The 19,307-nt window shown below is 44.9% G+C and overlaps 1 protein-coding gene across 4 annotated transcripts in view; it reads left to right on the top strand.

Moving 5' to 3' along the window:
* The window catches only part of TTC13 (tetratricopeptide repeat domain 13), a 141,751-nt gene that overhangs the window by 87,890 nt on the left and 34,554 nt on the right, over nucleotides 1-19,307 (top strand). For all 4 annotated transcript variants that reach the window (XR_013221076.1, XM_077283043.1, XM_077283042.1 and 1 more), the window contains 5 exons: nucleotides 2,383-2,513; nucleotides 8,127-8,259; nucleotides 10,072-10,164; nucleotides 12,987-13,070; nucleotides 13,751-13,835. Coding sequence is in view for 3 of the 4 variants with exons in the window: in XM_077283043.1 (XP_077139158.1) it covers nucleotides 2,383-2,513; nucleotides 8,127-8,259; nucleotides 10,072-10,164; nucleotides 12,987-13,070; nucleotides 13,751-13,835 (526 nt within the window). In the remaining variant the exon portion in view is untranslated. The remainder of the gene's footprint in view (nucleotides 1-2,382; nucleotides 2,514-8,126; nucleotides 8,260-10,071; nucleotides 10,165-12,986; nucleotides 13,071-13,750; nucleotides 13,836-19,307) is intronic.

Below are 19,307 nucleotides of genomic sequence, written 5' to 3'. Positions count from 1 at the left end.
GATTAGAATTACTGAGAAGGTAGTGCGCTCTTAGGATTGGTGGGAGCCATGTTGGTGGGACCTCCAATGATTGGAAACCTATCCCCCATCCTTTGGATAGGGTCTGATTTTCAAACTTGAGGACACCACTTTCAAAGACTGATTTGAGAGTAGCTGCATGTAACGCGAGGTACAGTCTGATATTTCTGGACCCACAGTTTAGATGCGTGTAGCAGGAGGTCCCATATCACTTATTGCCTTAGCCATGATCCTGCAGAATACCGCTATTAAAGGGAATCTGTCACCAGGTTTTCGCTGCTCCATCTGAAAGCAGTATGATATAAGGACAGAGACCCTGATTCCAGGGATGTACTGATTACTGGGGTTCTTGTGGTCATTTTGATAAAGCCACTGTTTTATCACTGTTTGATCCACCAGTTCCCTGAATGCTGAGCTCTGTATAACCCAGCCCACACCACTGATTGGCAGCTTTCTCTATACTGCGCATAGGCAGAAAGCTGCCAATCAGTGGTGTTGGTGGGGTTACACCGAGCTCATGAATATGAAGGACTACATGTCAGCAGGGTTACTTGTCATCTAGTAATAATTTCTTTATCAAAACTACAGCGAGCAGCCCAGTAAGTAACACATCGCTGAAATCTGGGTCTCTGCCTCTACATTATGCCGCTCTCAGGTTGGGTGCCAAAGACCTGATGACAGATTCCCTTTAATCTAGTTCGATTCCCTTTAATCTAGTTCAACCACCTTTGACATTTACTCCATTTAGTGTATTTCATGGTTTTTCTGCTGCTATATTCAGTCCCAGAGCCCTTATCCCATGCTTATAGGCAGCCTGTCACATGTACAGATATTGCCTAGAAATGCTGCCGATACTCGCCGCATCATCATGAAACAATGTCAGTCCAGGCAATCTGAGCAGGATTACATATGAGATGATATCTACTTTTTAGGGTATGTGCACACGTTCAGGATTTCTTGCAGGAATTTCCTGACAAAAACCGGACATTTCTGCCAGAAATCCGCATGCGTTTTTACTCATTTTTTGCGCGCTTTTTTCGCATTTTTTTCCGAAGCTTTCCCAATGCATTAAATAGCTGGAAAACCGCAAAAAAATCTGCAAAATTAATGAACATGCTGCTTTTTTTACCGTGATGCGTTTTTTTTGCGGAAAAAAAACACATCGTGTGCACAAAAATTGCGGAATGCATTCTAAATGATAGGATGCATATGTATGCGTTTTTTTATGCGTTTTTATTGCGAAAAAACGCGAAAAATCCTGAACGTGTGCACATACCCTTAAAGTTTGCTGAACACACTCTTAGTGCTAATTTTCAGCTGCTTTTTACAGTACCAGCAAATCCTATGAGATTTCAGAAATCTCATGCACACACATTGTTTTTTTGTGTCATCAGTATTTTGTGCTTTGCTGCGTTTTTTGGACATAGAGCATGTCACTTCTTTCAGCGTTTTTGCTGTTTTTTCAGTGTTTTTCACCCATTGACTTGAATGGGTGTTGAAAAATCGCAGCAAAAACGCAGGTATCATTATTTGCTGCGTTTTTGCTGCTGAAAATTCTAGGATATATAAGCATAGACAAAGAGGAAAAAAAGTGCAGCAAAAAAAACGCACCAAAAACGCACCTAATACGCAACAAAAAACGCACCAAAAACACAACAAAACCTGCGTTTTTGAAGCAGCTTCTTTCCTGCCAAGAAGATCAGGTTTTGCTGCAGAAAAGAAAGCAGCAAAAACACCCTGTGTGAACTTACCCTTAATTTACATAAAGCAGGGAAATGGTTAAACATTTGTGTGCATTTGACCCTTTTCTGTAAGTTTAGCAGGATAGCTTTATATTGTCCTTTGATCTGTTTGGAGCAGATTTCCTTGTTTGCCTGAAGAGCGGGTCTGCAAATAACTATTCTTGGGTTATGTTGTGGCCACCTGCCAACATCACTGCCTTGGCCCTACATGGTCTGATCCTCACGCAGGATTACAGAAGATGCACTGAATATTAATAACAACTGGACGGCTTTTAATGAGCAAAGGGAATGAGGGAAAAATCTGGTTGAATAGCTGATGTAGGCAAGATGGCCAACTATTTAGACAGACTGAAGATTGACAATTAAAAGTTTGAGGTGTGGGACTAGTTAAGATACAAATGATTAGAGTCTTGCAAGACAATTAAGTTATGTAGCCTTCACTTTCCTTGGATCCAATAATGTGAAGATACCAGGCCTTCCTCTAATGTCCTGACCATCAATAGTCTGAGTGGTCAAGCTGTATAGAGCCGTCCACATCTTTCCCTGGTCCAGCTGCCTGCAAAAATGAGATTAAAGGGATTAAAAAAGCCACAACACTAACTTCAATTTCTATCGTTTTTAGGGATGTTTTACCACAAAACTTTGAAAGCTACAAATTAGAAATCCAAGAACTTATTTGTGTGTCAGATCGATTAGGAACCTTAATGCAATATGAGACGTCTGGATTTCTGCCGAACAAGAGAATCCACAGAGGTAATGTAGAAACGCAGCTTTATGTGATGGGAAATGGAGTATCCGGATTAGGAAATATCTGACATTGCCAATGGTTGTGAAGAACATGCATGTCAAGTTACAAGAGTGCAGACATGAGGTTAACGTGAGAGGATGAGAATGAGAAGCGCTGTAGGGTTTTTTATACAGTAATTATTAACCTATGTGATGGGTTTCTAATGACTAAGTCCCACCATTGAGGAACCATGATCCAGAATAGTGAGGTCCTTGTGGTGTGTTCTTCTCCATGTGACTCTGGTGAGAAGAACTTTGAATATAGTGGCAATAGAGTATGAGCCGCGCCACTCTGCTCATAATCTGAGGGTAACGAATAAGGGTATGTTTCCACGGTCAGGAAACGCTGCGGATTGGACGCTGCGTACAGCCGCAGCGGCCAGATGTTATGCTAGTTTCACACTAGCGTTCGGCAGGGCTGCGGATGAAATCCTTCTTCCTCTGTGAAGCCCCGCCCACTGCCGCACCTCTTCCTTCAGCTCCTCCTACGTCGGCATGCGTCCTACGTACCCTATCTTTAACATTGGGTACGCAGGCCATGGGGATGTATGCGGATGCCTCCGCATGCGTCGTTTTGACCACAACAAAATTCATCATATTGCATTCGACGCAACATGCAAATCCGTGTTCATCTGATAAATTTCTTAAAGATGTCCACTACTTTATCATTGATTATCTATCCTTAAGATAGGTCATCAATCTCTTATGGATTGGGGCCCGACACCCGTCACCCCAGCCGATCATCTGTACTTGGCGTCAGCGGCTGACCGTCAAAGCTGCTCAATTGCGGAGCAGCGCCATCTTCTGATAGTGGCCGCGGCAGAGTACTGCACATCCACCTCCTATTGAAGTGATTAGAACAGCTGATCAGCAGGGGTGCCAGGTGTCGGGCCTCGACCGAACAGACATTGGTCATTAATGATAAAGTAGTGGACAATCTCTAAGTGTGGCCAACTAATGGGGTTGTTTGCTTGGTAAGTTCCTATTTGTTAGAAGGTTCCCTACGCTAATCACAAACTTTCCCCCTGCTGTGACCCCCAATGTAATCTGTGGGGAATCCTGGCAGTAGAGTATTCTGCTTGCCTTCAGCAGCATAACTGGGGATTCTAAGCGTTATCGAAAGGCTGTAATTTCAAATCAAGTGTCATCTGGGTCAGAACTCGGGAGTGTGACCCATGTTTTACACTTCTATACCTTTTTAAACATTTTATTTTTTTCCACTTCATTCTTTCTAACCTTCATAAGCTTTTTGTTTCTTTATAAAGGGAATGTCACATAAGAAAATGACCTATTGTTTAAATCAGATTTTTTTTTTGTTTAAATGTATTTTTTAAAACATATTGACAATGTTTTTTTTTTTTTCAAATCACCATCTGTATTTCAAAAAAGAAAAAAAAAAATCAGTTTTCACACTGACCACTAGGGCTGTCTTAGGGCTGTCCCACACGTCCAGATAATTCCGGTACCGGAATAAATCGGTACCGGAGTTATCCGTGTCCGTGTGCCTGGGAACTCACGGAGGCCATACCTGCGGCACACGTGTGCCGCCCGTATGGCGAGTGGGTACCACACGGAGCGTGTGGTACCCACTCTGCATGGTGCTGAAGCTGCTGAAGCTGCGATTCATATCCTCTCTGCAGTAACGTTTGCTGCAGAGAAAATATGAAGAATAGTGTTAAAAATAAAGATTTAGGTGTCCGCCGCCCCCCCACCCCCTGTGCGCCCCCCCGCTGGTCAGAAAATACTTACCCGGGTCCCCCGTCGGCTGTCGCTCCTTCTTGGTCTTGCCGCGGCTTCTCCTGCATGCGGTCACGTGGGCCCGATCATTTACAGTCATGAATATGTGGCTCCACCTCCCATAGGGGCGGAGCCGACTATTCATGATTGTAATTGATCGGCCCCACGTGACCGCATACAGTAGGAGGCGCGGCCAGACCAGGAAGGAGCGAGTAAGTATTTTCTGACCAGCGGGGGGGCGCACAGGGGGTGGGAGGGCGGCGGACACCTAAATCTTTATTTTTAACACTATTCTTCATATTTTCTCTATAGCAAACGCTGCTACAGGGAAGATATGAATACCGGCTTCAGCACCATGTGGGGGGGACAGCGCTTACTGTAGCGCTGTCTCCGGCACGCACACGGACCCCAGACGGAGAATGTCCGTGTTTTACGCGGACCCATTGACTCTATTAGGTCCGTGTAAAACGTGCGCTCCCACGAACACTGACATGTCTCCGTGTTTGGCACACGGAGACACGGTCCGCACACGGTCCGCAAAAAATCAATGACATCTGAACAGATGCATTGATTTTTATGGGTCTACGTGTGTCAGTGTCTCCGGTACGTGAGGAAACTGTCACCTCACGTACCGGAGCCACTGACGTGTGAAACCGGCCTTAGGCCTTTTCTGGTCTGGCCGCGCCTCCTACTGTATGCGGTCACGTGGGGCCGATCAATTACAATCATGAATAGTCGGCTCCGCCCCTATGGGAGGTGGAGCCACATATTCATGACTGTAAATGATCGGGCCCACGTGACCGCATGCAGGAGAAGCCGCGGCAAGACCAAGAAGGAGCGACAGCCGACGGGGGACCCGGGTAAGTATTTTCTGACCAGCGGGGGGGCGCACAGGGGGTGGGGGGGCGCACAGGGAGTGGGGGGGCGTCGGACACCTAAATCTTTATTTTTAACACTATTCTTCATATTTTCTCTGCAGCAAACGTTACTGCAGAGAGGATATGAATCGCAGCTTCAGCAGCTTCAGCACCATGCAGCGTGGGTACCACACGCTCCGTGTGGTACCCACTCGCCATACGGGCGGCACACGTGTGCCGCAGGTATGGCCTCCGTGAGTTCCCAGGCACACGGACACGGATAACTCCGGTACCGATTTATTCCGGTACCGGAATTATCTGGACGTGTGGGACAGCCCTTAGACTCACATTTTTGTTCTTTACGAAATACTTTTTAGCAGTCTCACAACTGATCTACTAATCACGACAGGCGATGTCACCAGTCCGTCCGTACCTTATACACATGCTCATTAGATACAGTACCTCAGTACAAAAGATCTGTGTCATGTACTATACAAGTGGATTTCTTGATATGGGAAGAATTAGTCTAAAATGGCCCCAGTGGCCGGCCAGTGTGAAAATTGCAAGATTTGCATTTTTTTTATACCGATGTTGATCAGAAAAATTAAAACAAATACATTTAATATACGGTAAAATCTGATTTAAACAATGGGTCATTTTCTGAAAAGTTTTATCATAATATAAATTGAAAATGCATAAAAGTTTCTATTCTACTCAGTTCACCACATTTTTTATTTCCCAACTGTTCCTTCTATACAACAAATCCTCCTGTCCGTTTCTCTACTTTCCAATGACTTTCCATTTCAGCATCGCAGCATGCCCTGTTGATTCTCCAATGGAACGTCATCAAGGAGCCGGCGCAGCGGTGCCTGCCATTGATTAGGGAGATCATTAGGTGCCTGCCATTGATTAGGGATGTCATTAGGTGCCTGCCATTGATTAGGGAGATCATTAGCTATTAGGCATTGATTAGGGAGATCATTAGTTGTCTGGCATTGATTAGGGATGTCATTAGGCGTCTGGCATTGATTAGGGATGTCATTAGGCGTCTGCCATTGATTAGGGATGTCATTAGGCGTCTGGCATTGATTAGGGATCTCATTAGGCGTCTGCCATTGATTAGGGAGATCATTAGGCGTCTGCCATTGATTAGGGATATCATTAGGCGTCTGCCATTGATTAGGGATATCATTAGGCCTCTGGCATTGATTAGGGATATCATTAGGCATCTGGCATTGATTAGGGATATCATTAGGCGTCTGCCATTGATTAGGGATATCATTAGGCGTCTGGCATTGATTAGGGAGATCATTAGGCGTCTGGCATTGATTAGGGAGATCATTAGGCATCTGCCATTGATTAGGGATATCATTAGGCGTCTGGCATTGATTAGGGAGATCATTAGGCGTCTGGCATTGATTAGGGATATCATTAGGCCTCTGGCATTGATTAGGGATATCATTAGGCGTCTGGCATTGATTAGGGAGATCATTAGGCGTCTGGCATTGATTAGGGAGATCATTAGGCCTCTGGCATTGATTAGGGATATCAGTAGGTGTCTGGCATTGATTAGGGATCTCATTAGGTATCTGCCATTGATTAGGGATATCATTAGGCGTCTGCCATTGATTAGGGATATCATTAGGCATCTGGCATTGATTAGGGATATCATTAGGCGTCTGGCATTGATTAGGGATATCATTAGGCGTCTGGCATTGATTAGGGATATCATTAGGCGTCTGGCATTGATTAGGGATATCATTAGGCGTCTGGCATTGATTAGGGATCTCAGTAGGCGTCTGGCATTGATTAGGGAGATGATTAGGCGTCTGACATTGATTAGGGATATCATTAGGCGTCTGGCATTGATTAGGGATCTCAGTAGGCGTCTGGCATTGATTAGGGAGATCATTAGGCATCTGGCATTGATTAGGGAGATCATTAGGCGTCTGGCATTGATTAGGGAGATCATTAGGCGTCGGGCATTGATTAGGGAGATCATTAGGCGTCTGGCATTGATTAGGGATATCATTAGGCGTCTGGCATTGATTAGGGATCTCAGTAGGCGTCTGGCATTGATTAGGGAGATCATTAGGCGTCTGGCATTGATTAGGGATATCAGTAGGCATCTGGCATTGATTAGGGATCTCATTAGGCATCTGGCATTGATTAGGGATATCAGTAGGCGTCTGGCATTGATTAGGGATATCAGTAGGCATCTGGCATTGATTAGGGATCTCATTAGGTGGCTGGCATTGATTAGGGATCTCATTAGGCGACTGGCATTGATTAGGGATCTCATTAGGCATCTGGCATTGATTAGGGATATCATTAGGCCTCTGGCATTGCAATCATTCTCTACAGCTTCTTTTACTGCCAGCGTCCTGAAGATCTCCCCAACAATGGCAGTGAAAGAAGCAGACGGGAGTGACTGCACCAGCTCCTTGATGTTCACTCCTTTACAGGGAACCTGTCATGTCTATTAACGCTATAAACCTGCATGATTGAAAGAAAAAAAATAAAGTTAATTTTCTCCCAGTACAGCAGCCAGACCCTTCATAACTGTATTAACAGGCAGATTAAAGGGGATGTCCAGAGAAAAACTACAATTATGATTCTTCAGTTTCGGTCCCAGAAGCGGCGGTCATTGACTATAAGTATGTAATAGGCATACCCTGGGCATATTCCGACTAGACTGTATTGAGCGAGGCCAGAAACACTTGCAGTGAGCGACGCTGCTCCTATCTAGTCAGATTGAGTGACTACAAACTTGTAGTTTTAGACTGGACAACCTCTGTAAACCTGTATCTGCAGGTTAATAGCATTGTTGGACATGGCCGTTCCCTTTAAGTCTCAAACACTTATTTTATCACTACATTCTGTCCCATTCCATTAACCTCTAACACTCAAAGTGAATAGATGGAAGCGCGGAAACCTTTTCTCCTGTCGCCCTGGGAAACTATTGATCTATGTGTTGTTGTTCTAGCTATGGGGTTAGCGGCTCTGGAAGTCATGCAAGCTGTCCAGAAGACGTGGACGAACTCGAAAGTGCGACTACATGGGAAAACCAGGCTCATGCAGTGGAGAGATATGTTTGACATTGCTGTTAAATGGAGAAGGTATAAATGACCAGAAACTAAATGTTCTATCAAACTACATATGAATTCTCAGAGTCCAAACCATTAGGCGATATCCATTCCACCGTGTTTCACTGCCGTTGTACGGACCACAATGCCTGCACCGACCACGTGTCTCATGTTGTACGAGACTGTTCGTTCAGGACAGGAGAGCCACCATCAGTCCAAGCATGGGGGTCCCTACATAGGCCATGCAATGCTGCATATTGACTGATACATTTGGTTGTATTTATCTAAAGCTTTGTAGTTTTATTATATTATTATGCCACTCTATCCCTCAAACACTCCCTGGGCAGTCTGGAATGGATCTTGCATAACAGACTAAATAGCATCGCTGGCGTCATTACTACTTGTTTTGTAAACTGACTGTTGGGTCCTATGGTGAATAAGTGAAAGATTGATCTGAAAGGCTGACATTGGAGAGACATTGCTCTTCTTCCTCCTTTTTAAATAAAGTATTTGGAAATATGTGGAAAGTGGACACAAATGACATTATTTTTTTATTATTATTAATAAATATATATATTTTATTGAACTGTGTTTATTAAGGTTTTCTAATAATTGCCTTTTAAGATTGATCAAAGTCCACTTGTTACCTCAATACTGCCATCAGTACATTGTCTTCTGCAGAAGGTGTAGACTTTATCCAACTAGCAATATTTGCTGTCATCGTCCGTTCCTGAAGTCATGAATATTCTAAATGTCCAACTAATCAGCAGTTTGACCTCAATTTGAGCAATGACACTTCCATTCCCCCTAACATCAGTTGTTTTGGTCCGCATTTATGGGTCGCCATTTGCTTTTTGTGTCTATTAATGGAATTGTGGAAATTGTCTTCTCTATCTCTTGCATTATTATATTTAAATATATACAAAATATAGATTTAATAATACATTAAAGTAATTTAAAATTCTATATATACAAAAATATATGCAGCAAGTTTATATTATATTCCTTTTTGGAAGGTCTCTCACGCATTCTATATGCTATGTTAGAACATTTTCTGGTAGAACGTTAAACAAAAATAAAAAAATTTAAATTTTATGACTGGTTCAGACGACACAATCTATGCTCTTAAACAACCAGCCGACCATACTTCCGTGTGCACAGAATGATCATGGCTATGTTTTGTTTTTTTTTGTTGTGTTTTTTTTTTTCCTTAAAGCCAAACTAAAAAAAATTATGAATTGTGTAATGAAGATGTGCAGTGTACTGGCTTATAAAACCCTTTAAAAGCAATTAGAGAAGGCAGGCCGATGCTCATTCACATATCTGACGGATAGGCTAGTATTATTCCTGAGAATTAATAAATCCGCCACTAGATGGCACTACACAACAACCGATTAGTGATACAGTTTACAAACAAGATTCCATAATATTTTGCTACACAAATGTGACAATTTGTAATTCCGCTATTAGATCCCCCGAAGCAGTGTTGTTTCTATATCTATCAATGTGCAACATCAGAAACAGTTCATGTAATCATTACTAACCGCCTTCAGGCATGAGGATAACATGAGCGCCAGCCTCCACCTCATATCCCAAAATATATTTCTCCCTCTGGCTGAGATAAGAATGTGTTCATGGGTAAAAGCATTGATTCTGATGATAATTTGGAGTTCATCCTCTAAATGTCTCTTTAGTGTTTGTATAATGTTATGCTGCCTCTTTATTCTTGCTGTACTTGCTGATATTGTAAAAATGAACCATTAAATTATTGAAAAAAACTCTTCTCTATAGACCACAACCTACATCTTATAGGTAGTTGACGAATCTGCGCTTTTTCACTGGCAGGATTGCTGACCCGGACCAGCCAGTGCTTTGGTTAGACCAAATGCCAACGCAGAGTCTCATTCGAGGATTCAATAACCACATCAATCTCATCCGGTAAGTGCCAAGCCTCCGAATACAGACCTGCTAGAATGGCAGCTTATTGGTTTACCACGCCTATAGATTTGGCCTAAAAGGTCATTTCTTCTGGAGGTTCATTAAATCGTACCAGGGTTGTCCTCTTTTCTAGTATCTCAATAGGTCATTCACTTTGTTTTGATATTGATTGCAGCGGAATTGGGAATAGGAAATCAATGAAACCCATTGATGACATCTGATTCACCTTTTTAATGGTGGTCATCAACGGGCTTTATTCCACTATGTCAAAATTGAGATCAGTGCTATAGAATGAAAGCGCTAAAATCGCCATACCCCAGCTGTCATCTTAGTCATGTCATAGATGGAGGGTGTGATGGGCATGCCAACAGAGGTGACAGCTGTGACAAGCCAATGTTATGACACAGGACTGTGCTCTCCGCATCTCCTCTTACCTGTGATTTTTGAATCCCCTTAAAAAAATACAGAAATGTTAATATATATTATGTTTATGTAGTTCCTTTATTTTTTTTTAACCCAACTTAGCCAGTCAGCGAAGTTTTTGTTTTTGGAATTATTATTTTTTTCCTCCCCTTCGTCCTAGAGCTATAACTTCTTTTTTGGGTGCTCCAACTAGTTATATGAGGGCTTATTTTGGGGGGGATGAGTTGTAATGTTTCCAAGCATGGTGAAATCGAGAATAAACTGCAATTCCTCCATAGAGTTGGGGTTTTGTTTTTACGGGGTTCATTTTATGTAAAAATGACTTGTTGCTGGGCTTCACAAGAGTACCAACTTGTTAGGCACGTGGCATTTGTCGGGCAATGTGAAGCACCCTACGATCACATCATGGGAGCCTCATGGACGCATGGAAATGCTCACCGTGCGCTAGAAATGCCGCTGTAAGAGATTAATAGCTACACTTACAGGGGGTATAGAACAGTGATCAGCTCTAATTGCTGCTGTTGCAGGCAGATGTTGGCTGTGTAAGGCCGGGTTCACATTGCATCAGTGGCAATGTGCTGACGGCATCCGTTACATAGCGCCACTAACGCTATGTAACGGATGCGTTAACGCATTAGTTGACTGTCATTATGTAGCGCAACGCTAATGCATGTCATAATCGGCATGCGTTAGTGATGTCATCATTCTGTGATGGACCCTCGGATGCAGTCTGCAGCGTTTCGGGGTCCGTCACCGCTAGCGCAGAACGAGATCTTTAAAAGGCACTTGCGTTGTGCAGTCCGTTTAGCACATGCGTTGAACGGACTGCACTTAACGCAGTGTGAACCTGGCCTAACACGGGGAGCATCTGCAAAGTATGGTGCATGCTCGGCTCCTGAGTCCGCTCGATACTTTCACACTCTAGGTATTGGGAAGGAGTTAAGGCCCAGAATGCATGCAGTGGGAAGGGGTTAATGATTTTATTATCATTATTTTATTACTTTATATTTTTACTATTCCGTATGGCTGTTATTTCATAGGTGAAAATGAAATATTAAAATTTGTTTTTGAGAAATGGTCTCAGATTTGTCAGTCCAAGCATAGGTTTTTTTTATATAAATCCACATAAACTGTTGATAGACTTTTAGAAAGGAATACATTTTTTTCATTCCCTCCTTTATGGTGATTTGGATAGTACAAAAACTATATATTCTCTTTGTACTATCGAAATAATGTACTACCGTGTACTATTTTACATCAGCCAGCTATAGGCTGAAGTAAAGCGGTCATATCAATGGCTGAAGCTTGTAGTTGTCTGACCTCTTAGGTCTCGGTCAGGTACGGATTTTGGCACTGTATTCTGAGCAGGTGTGTTTCACTTCCAATATTCCACAAGGACATTATCACATTCTCACTGCATAAGTTTAATAGATCATATTTCATTATAGTAACACTTTTCGAATATGTTAATGGTGCTTGTACAGGACAATGCTGACCGCAGCGTGGTTCATGCACAGGTATCATGATATCTGTTCTTTCAGCATTTCTTAGCTTTGATGATTGGCCCGGTTTTGGGGGACAGTTTAATGAAGTTTCTAAATAATACTGCTCTAGTGTTATAAATATGAAATTAAATTTGTAAATATAGGTTTAACAATCTTAATAATGTGCCGTGCAAATCCTTGTTACACTTTAAAATTTTTAACATTTTTATTGTTAATTTACTTCCACAGTATAAATTCTGAAACGAAAGCATTTAAAAAAAAAAAAATAAATAAATTGTAATTTGTTTTTCCTATACTACTCATTGTGGGATAAGGTACACATATTGATCTTTTATAATAAATATATTAACCATAAAGCTTGTGCAGAAGGTCTAGAACTCTAGGTGAGTGCTTTGGCAAAAAAAAGTTGCCAAACCTTTTAAAACTCCCGTTCTCTCCACTTCCTCTCTCTTTTCTCTGTGTTAAAGGATTGCAGCAGGAAGGAGAGGGTTGTGCACTGAACTCCACTGCATGGAGAGGATCTTAGGGCGGGCAGAGAAAACAGGTTTCAGAATAGGAGGAAATAAGTGCAGGATAGAAGCTGTGCTGATATACTTACTATGTTAGCTAATTGTGGATACAGACAGACCTCATGTCCAGCCTATATTACAGAAAGAGATACTCTCAACAAGAAAATGACCTGAAACTTGGATCGGGCTGCAGAATTCATAAATGGGTTCTAAAAATTTAATAAAACAACTGAAGATGGCAGACTGAAAGTTGGCTAATAAAATTGTACTAGCTTGTAAAAATCATTTTTCCATGTCAAAGGCCTCCATAGCTTCTAACTTTTAAAAGACAAGTAGGTTTGACAGTCTTATGTAAACCATTAATTCATATTCATAATTTTCACAGTGGTCAGGTTATCAATATGCGATATCTGGAATATTTTGAGAAGATACTCAGTTTTATAAAGAATCGGATAATGATATATCACAGGTAAATATTTCATTTGTGCTTGTCAGCCTTTGGAATCTTATAGTTATAAGTGTTAAAGAGAAGCTATCCTCGGAAAATGATATATTGTTTAAATCCACTGTTTATATTACATGTATTAAAAAAAAAATTAAATCAGCAAGTGGCAATGGGTTTTCTTGTGGTGGTATGTTTTTGTGTTTTTGGATGGTAGGTAGGGGTGTGGTTAAAAAAAAAAAAAATAGTAATCTTGCATTTTTCACTGGGTCTTTTTAGACTCCTTATCAAATCAGGGGTTACAATGACAGGTCACACCTGTTTTGACTATTGATAACACAGTATCCACCAATCACCGCAGGCAATTTCACAACTTCCTCTCCCTTCACAATGATTTTTGGACACGTGGAGTAAAGATAGGGTCAGAGGTCTGTTCATTGTCACTAATGTAGATATGGATTTATTGTAAAAAGAAAAAAATAGCCCAAGTGGCCAATGTAAAAATTTCAGGAGTTCTTTAAATTTTTTTCCCCAGTAAAAATTAGAAGACTTTTAACACAAAAACTGGATTTAAGCTATAAGCAATATTGTTGTTGGTTCCCTTTTAAATATTTTAAGTGTTGGCAATATTCCCTTCATGGTAGAATATGGTGTCCTTTTTAATTTATTAGAAAATTTAAATTATTTGCAAATTTGTTCTATTTTAGTGCCAACAATCCAAGAGGTCTTTCAGAAGTCAAAGATGCATTAGAAAAGGTCCATAAAGTAGAAGACCTCTTGCCAATCATGAAGGTAACAATTTTCCTGTTTATTCTTTGCTGCGACACAGACTGTCAGATTTTAAAGATCCTGTAATGGATCCCATATGTGAAGGTGATGGAAGAGGGCAAAAACTTGTGCACTGGATGACCATTGAAATCTTATTTGTAGTTTCTTAAATTAAAATCATCAAGTTTTTCGTTAGGGTTATGTAAAATGTGGGAGAAATGTTAAATAATGTCATTTGGTGGTGTAAAGGGGATTCTCTTTCTTTCTCGCTTCATTGGGGGACACAGGTAACCATGGGTATATGCTGCTGTCACTAGGAGGCTGACACTATGCAAATAAAGAAGTAGTAGCTCCTCCCCGGCAGTATACACCCTCCGACAGGCACCAGGCAACTCAGTTTTTGCTTAGTGTCTGTAGGAGGCGGACCTGGATCTAACCCCAGATCCGCATTTCTTTTACAGGGTTTTGTTGTGTTTATTATTATTATTAATTTGTTGTGTCTTTTTCAGACTTTTTTCTTCAGGGTAACAGGGTGCAGTTTTTTCTCACCCTGTTTTCCCTACTTTTGAGCGACCGAGAGAGCAGTGTGGTATCACCCACATCACACCCTCTCGGACCCGCTGGGCAGGACTTTGTCCCCTGTCACCCATTCGGGTGTTCAGGGTGACCTTTCCTCGGTGGCCAGTCCTGCCCGTTTTCCCCTCCTCATCCCTCTCCTCGGAGAGGGCTGAGAGGAAGACTGCAGTCACTTCCAGTGACCCTCTCCCCCTGGTTAGGGGTCGACGCCGTCTTCTGCGCCGGAGTTCGTGGCGCGGGAAGGAGGACTTCTTCAAGGACCCTCTACTTCACCAGGGATCCTGATGTGTTCCTCATCTCCAGGTAGGGAGTCTTCAAGCAACAGTGGAACACCCCCCCCCCCCCCCCCCCCCCCCTGGCCCGGCAAGCGATCTCCTAGTTCTTTCCAGGGCCTCCTCTTGATAGGGGAGTGGGCTGCAGCGCCGGGATACACTGATCGCCGCAGAAACATAGTCATAAGGCACAGAAATCGCTGGTTTTTCCCTCCGCTTTATTCAAACCTGCGGGCGCACTCGCCCGCCATTTTTTTTTTTTTCTCCTTTTCGGCGCTTGCGCGCCCTCTTGTGGCGGCCGGCATTATTGCGGCTGGGAGTTTTTTAGCGCTCTTGGGGGCGTTCCTCATGCTTCCCCCCTTCGGCGCCGGTGCACGCCCACAGCGTCGCGCTGTCTATGCGCTCTTTCTGTGGCTTCCTGCTCCCTGTCAGCGTCGACTCTCCACGGTTTCTCGGGGAACACAGGCAGACTTCTGCGGTTCCGCTGTCGCTGTCCTTCAGCAGGCTCAGCGCTACTGCTCTCTCGGGCTCAACTCCTACCGGCAGTACTTCTCCTCTCCTGGACAAGGTAATATCAACCTATGTCCGACCCCACTCCGGCCTTTGCCACTACGCGACTTCCCTTAACAGACAGACAGATCGAGGCACTAGCAAAATCGTCCTTTGAGGCTTCCGTAGCTTCCCTTTGCCCTAGTTTCGCCTCGTCTTGGGTAGCCAAGGCTGTGTCAGCCTGGGCCAAGACCCTGTGCAGGGGCATTTTGGCCTCTGCTCCTGCTGAGGAACTGTCTGATTTGGCGGATCAGATTTCCCTTGCGGGAAAATACCTCATAAATGCCTCCCTTGCTGCAGCGGCCTGCTCCACCAGGGCTAATAGCAACATTGTAGCCATTCGCCGGATTCTCTGGCTAAAAGCGTGGAACGCTGACCCCGCTTCTAAGAAATCTCTCACTGGTCTGCCCTTCCAGGGTTCTAGACTCTTCGGCACGCAGCTGGATCAAATGATCTCGGACGCTACAGGGGGTAAGAGTACCTCCTTACCCCAGTCCAAGCCGAAACGTCCCTTCAAAAGGAGGGGCCCCCAGTCCTTTCGTCCTTTTCGGTCCTTCACCTCCTCAGGAAACCCCAACCAGGACCGTTCTTCCTCGCTAGGAGACCGAAGAAAACTTTCTTTCAGGCCTCCACTACGCTGGAGGGCTAAGAGCCACCCCGCAAAACCATCCGGATCTCGGGGCCACAGGTTTTCTAATAAATGGCGGATCGTCCCCACTTGGAAATCCATCCAGGGTGGGAGGCCGGCTTCTTCTGTTCTCAGAGGTTTGGCTATCTGTAGTCGACGATGCCTGGGTCAGGGACATCGTCACGTCAGGCTACAAGATAGAATTTTCATCGCCCCCAGGAAGACGTTTCCTGCTCTCTCGTTTTCCCAAACAGCCCTCCCACCTCTCAGGACTTCTCCAGGCCGTCGATTCGCTCCTCGCCTCAGGAGTCGTAGTTCCGGTGCCTTCTCGCGAGCGGTTTTCGGGTTTTTACTCAAACCTGTTCGTGGTTCCAAAAAAAAGACTGCTCTCTCCGTCCAATTTTGGATCTCAAGCAGCTGAACCGCCATCTCCGGATTCGGCGATTCAGGATTGAATCTCTACGCTCGGTGGTCGCGTCCATGGAACAGGGAGAGTTTCTGTGTTCCGTGGATATCCGAGATGCGTACCTTCACGTTCCTATTTGCGTACGACATCAGAGATTCCTTCGGTTAGCGATCTGGGGTCATCATTATCAATTCACGGCCCTCCCCTTCGGTCTGGCTTCTGCGCCCAGGGTCTTTACGAAGGTCATGGCCATTCTTCGTTCGAAGGGGATTCTGGTAATCCCATACCTCGATGACCTCTTGATCAAGGATCCATCCTATCGGGATTGCAGCCAGAGCCTCCATCTTACTCTGGACTCGCTTCTTCGCCTCGGCTGGATAATCAATGACCAGAAGTCTTCTCTGATTCCAACTCAACATCTGGAGTTCCTGGGCATGGAATTTGATACCTCTCAGGCTCAGGTCTTTCTCCCCAAAGAGAAGTTCCTTTCTCTTCGCCGGGGGGTCAGAGCTCTAAAGAGCCCGAATCCTCTGTCTCTCCGCCTCGCCATGAGGGTTCTGGGGAAAATGGTCACTTCCATGGAATCGGTCCCCTTTGCTCAGTTCCACTCTCGTCCCCTCCAGCTGGCTCTTCTGTCTGCCTGGGACAGGAACCCACTTTCCCTGGATCACCCGTTACGCCTCTCGCCCAGGGTGAAACAGTCTCTCTCTTGGTGGACGCTGTCCACCTCCATTCTGCGCTGGAGATCATTTCTCCCTCCCCGCTGGCAGGTGATCACCACCGACGCCAGTCTCCAAGGTTGGGGAGCGGCTTTTCTCCACCTCACGGCCCAGGGCCGCTGGACTGCTCAGGAGGCGTGCCTCCCTATCAACCGCTTGGAAATCAAAGCCATCTTCCTAGCCCTCATCCGCTGGGAGTCCCTCCTCTCGGGAAAGCCGGTCCGCATTCAGTCAGACAACGCCACAGCCGTGGCATACATAAACCATCAGGGAGGGACTCGCAGCAGGCAAGTCGTGGCGAAAATTCTGCGTTAGGCGGAGGGTCACGTTCCCTCTCTGTCAACCGTCCACATACCAGGGGTGGACAATTGGGAAGCCGACTTTCTAAGTCGCCAGGGCATCGTGGCGGGCGAGTGGTCTCTTCTTCCCGCAGTCTTCAGCCAGATTTGCCAGCGGTGGGGCGTCCCAGACGTCAACTTGATGGCTTCCCAGGCAAACCACAAGGTTCCCCTGTACGTCTCCAGATCTCGGGATCCGAGGGCCGTCGGATGCGACGATCTCGTGATCTCGTGGATCCAGTTCCAGATGCCCTATCTGTTCCCACCCCTCCCCTTGATTCCAAGGGTCGTAAAAAAGATCAAGACAGAAGGGGTTCCCGTACTCTTAATAGCTCCACATTGGCCTCGCAGGGACTGGTATGCGGAACTCGTGAACATGCTATCGGACGTTCCGTGGAGGCTTCCGGATCTTCCGGACCTTCGCCTTTTTCCGTTGGTGTCAGGACAACAGTCTGTTTCCTATGACCTTTTCCCTTCCATCCCTTCTCAGTTTCCTTCAAGCGGGTCTAGATTCGGGTCTTTCCCTTAGCACCTTGAAGGGTCAGATTTCCGCTCTGTCCATTCTTTTTCAAAGGGACCTGGCCTCCCTGCCTCAGGTGAGGACCTTCATCCAGGGAGTCGCTCATATAGCTCCCCCTTATCGTCCTCCTGTCGAGCCTTGGGATCTCAACCTCATGTTGGACGCTCTCCAGCGTGCGCCCTTTGAACCGATTCAGGACATTTCTTTCTCGCTTCTATCCTGGAAGGTAGCCTTTTTGGTCGCCATCACCTCCATTAGAAGAGAATCGGAGCTGGTGGCATTATCCTGTCGTTCTCCCTTTCTAGTCCTGCATCGGGACAAAGTGGTTCTTCGTCCGGTTCCTTCCTTTCTACCAAAGGTGGTTTCGGCTTTTCACATCAATGAGGACATTGTCCTCCCTTCCTTGTGCCCTTCCCCAGTTCATCCCTTGGAGAAATCCTTTCACAAGTTGGATGTGATCAGGGCTATCCAGATCCAGAACTGCCTTTTTTCGTCAGGCTGATCCTCTGTTCATCATCTCGGAAGGGCGGCGAAAGGGGCTCCCCGCCTCCAAGTCCACAATTGCTCGTTGGATCCGTTCGGCGGTTCTGGAGGCATGCCATGTCCAAAACAAACGGCCTCCTTCGGGGGTGAAGGCTCACTCTACCCGGGCTGTGGGAGCTTCCTGGGCAGTTCGTCACCAAGCTTCGGCCTCACAGGTTTGCAAGGCCGCAACGTGATCATCCATTCACACCTTTGTCAAATTCTACAAGGTGCATACTCAGGCTTCTGCGGACGCGAGCCTGGGTAGGAGGATACTACAGGTGGCGGTTTCTGACCGGCCGACCTAACTCCTCTTTTTCTGCTGAATATCCCGCCCTAGGGACTGCTTTTGGACGTCCCATGGTTACCTGTGTCCCCCAATGAAGCGAGAAAGAAAGAGGGATTTTTGGTTCTTACCGTAAAATCTTTCTTGGAGCCTTCATTGGGGGACACAGCACCCTCCCTTGAAGTTGTACCGTGTTGGCCAACGGGCCGTTGTTGTGGGTTGGTACATAGGTTGAGTTTTATATTACCTGTTCCTACTAGTGCTTTTGCACCAACTAAGTTGCCTGGTGCCTATCGGAGGGTGAATACTGCCGGGGAGGAGTTACTTCTTTATTTGCATAGTGTCAGCCTCCTAGTGACCGCAGCATACACCCATGGTTACCTGTGTCCCCAATGAAGGCTCCAAGAAAGAGATTTTACGGTAAGAACCAAAAATCCCTCTTTTTTAAAGTGTTTTTTTTTTTTTTTTCCATTTATCCGCTCATTACTAATCTATCTTTATGCGAAGTCTTATGTGACAGTCTGATAGTAATCCGCTGCCTTCACGACCACAGACTTGTCAGGCAAGGAATCACTATATTACAGGCTGTTTCACATTACACAAGTCTGTGGTTTAAAGGGATTGTCCCAAGTTGTTAATCAGGAGCACACTCGTGCCTCTCAGCTTCCTACGAATCCATC

This window comes from Ranitomeya variabilis, chromosome 2 (assembly GCF_051348905.1).
Source record: "Ranitomeya variabilis isolate aRanVar5 chromosome 2, aRanVar5.hap1, whole genome shotgun sequence".
Lineage (NCBI taxonomy): Eukaryota > Metazoa > Chordata > Amphibia > Anura > Dendrobatidae > Ranitomeya > Ranitomeya variabilis.
Note: the sequence above shows the minus strand (reverse complement) of the source record. Positions and strands in the feature narration are given on the sequence as shown.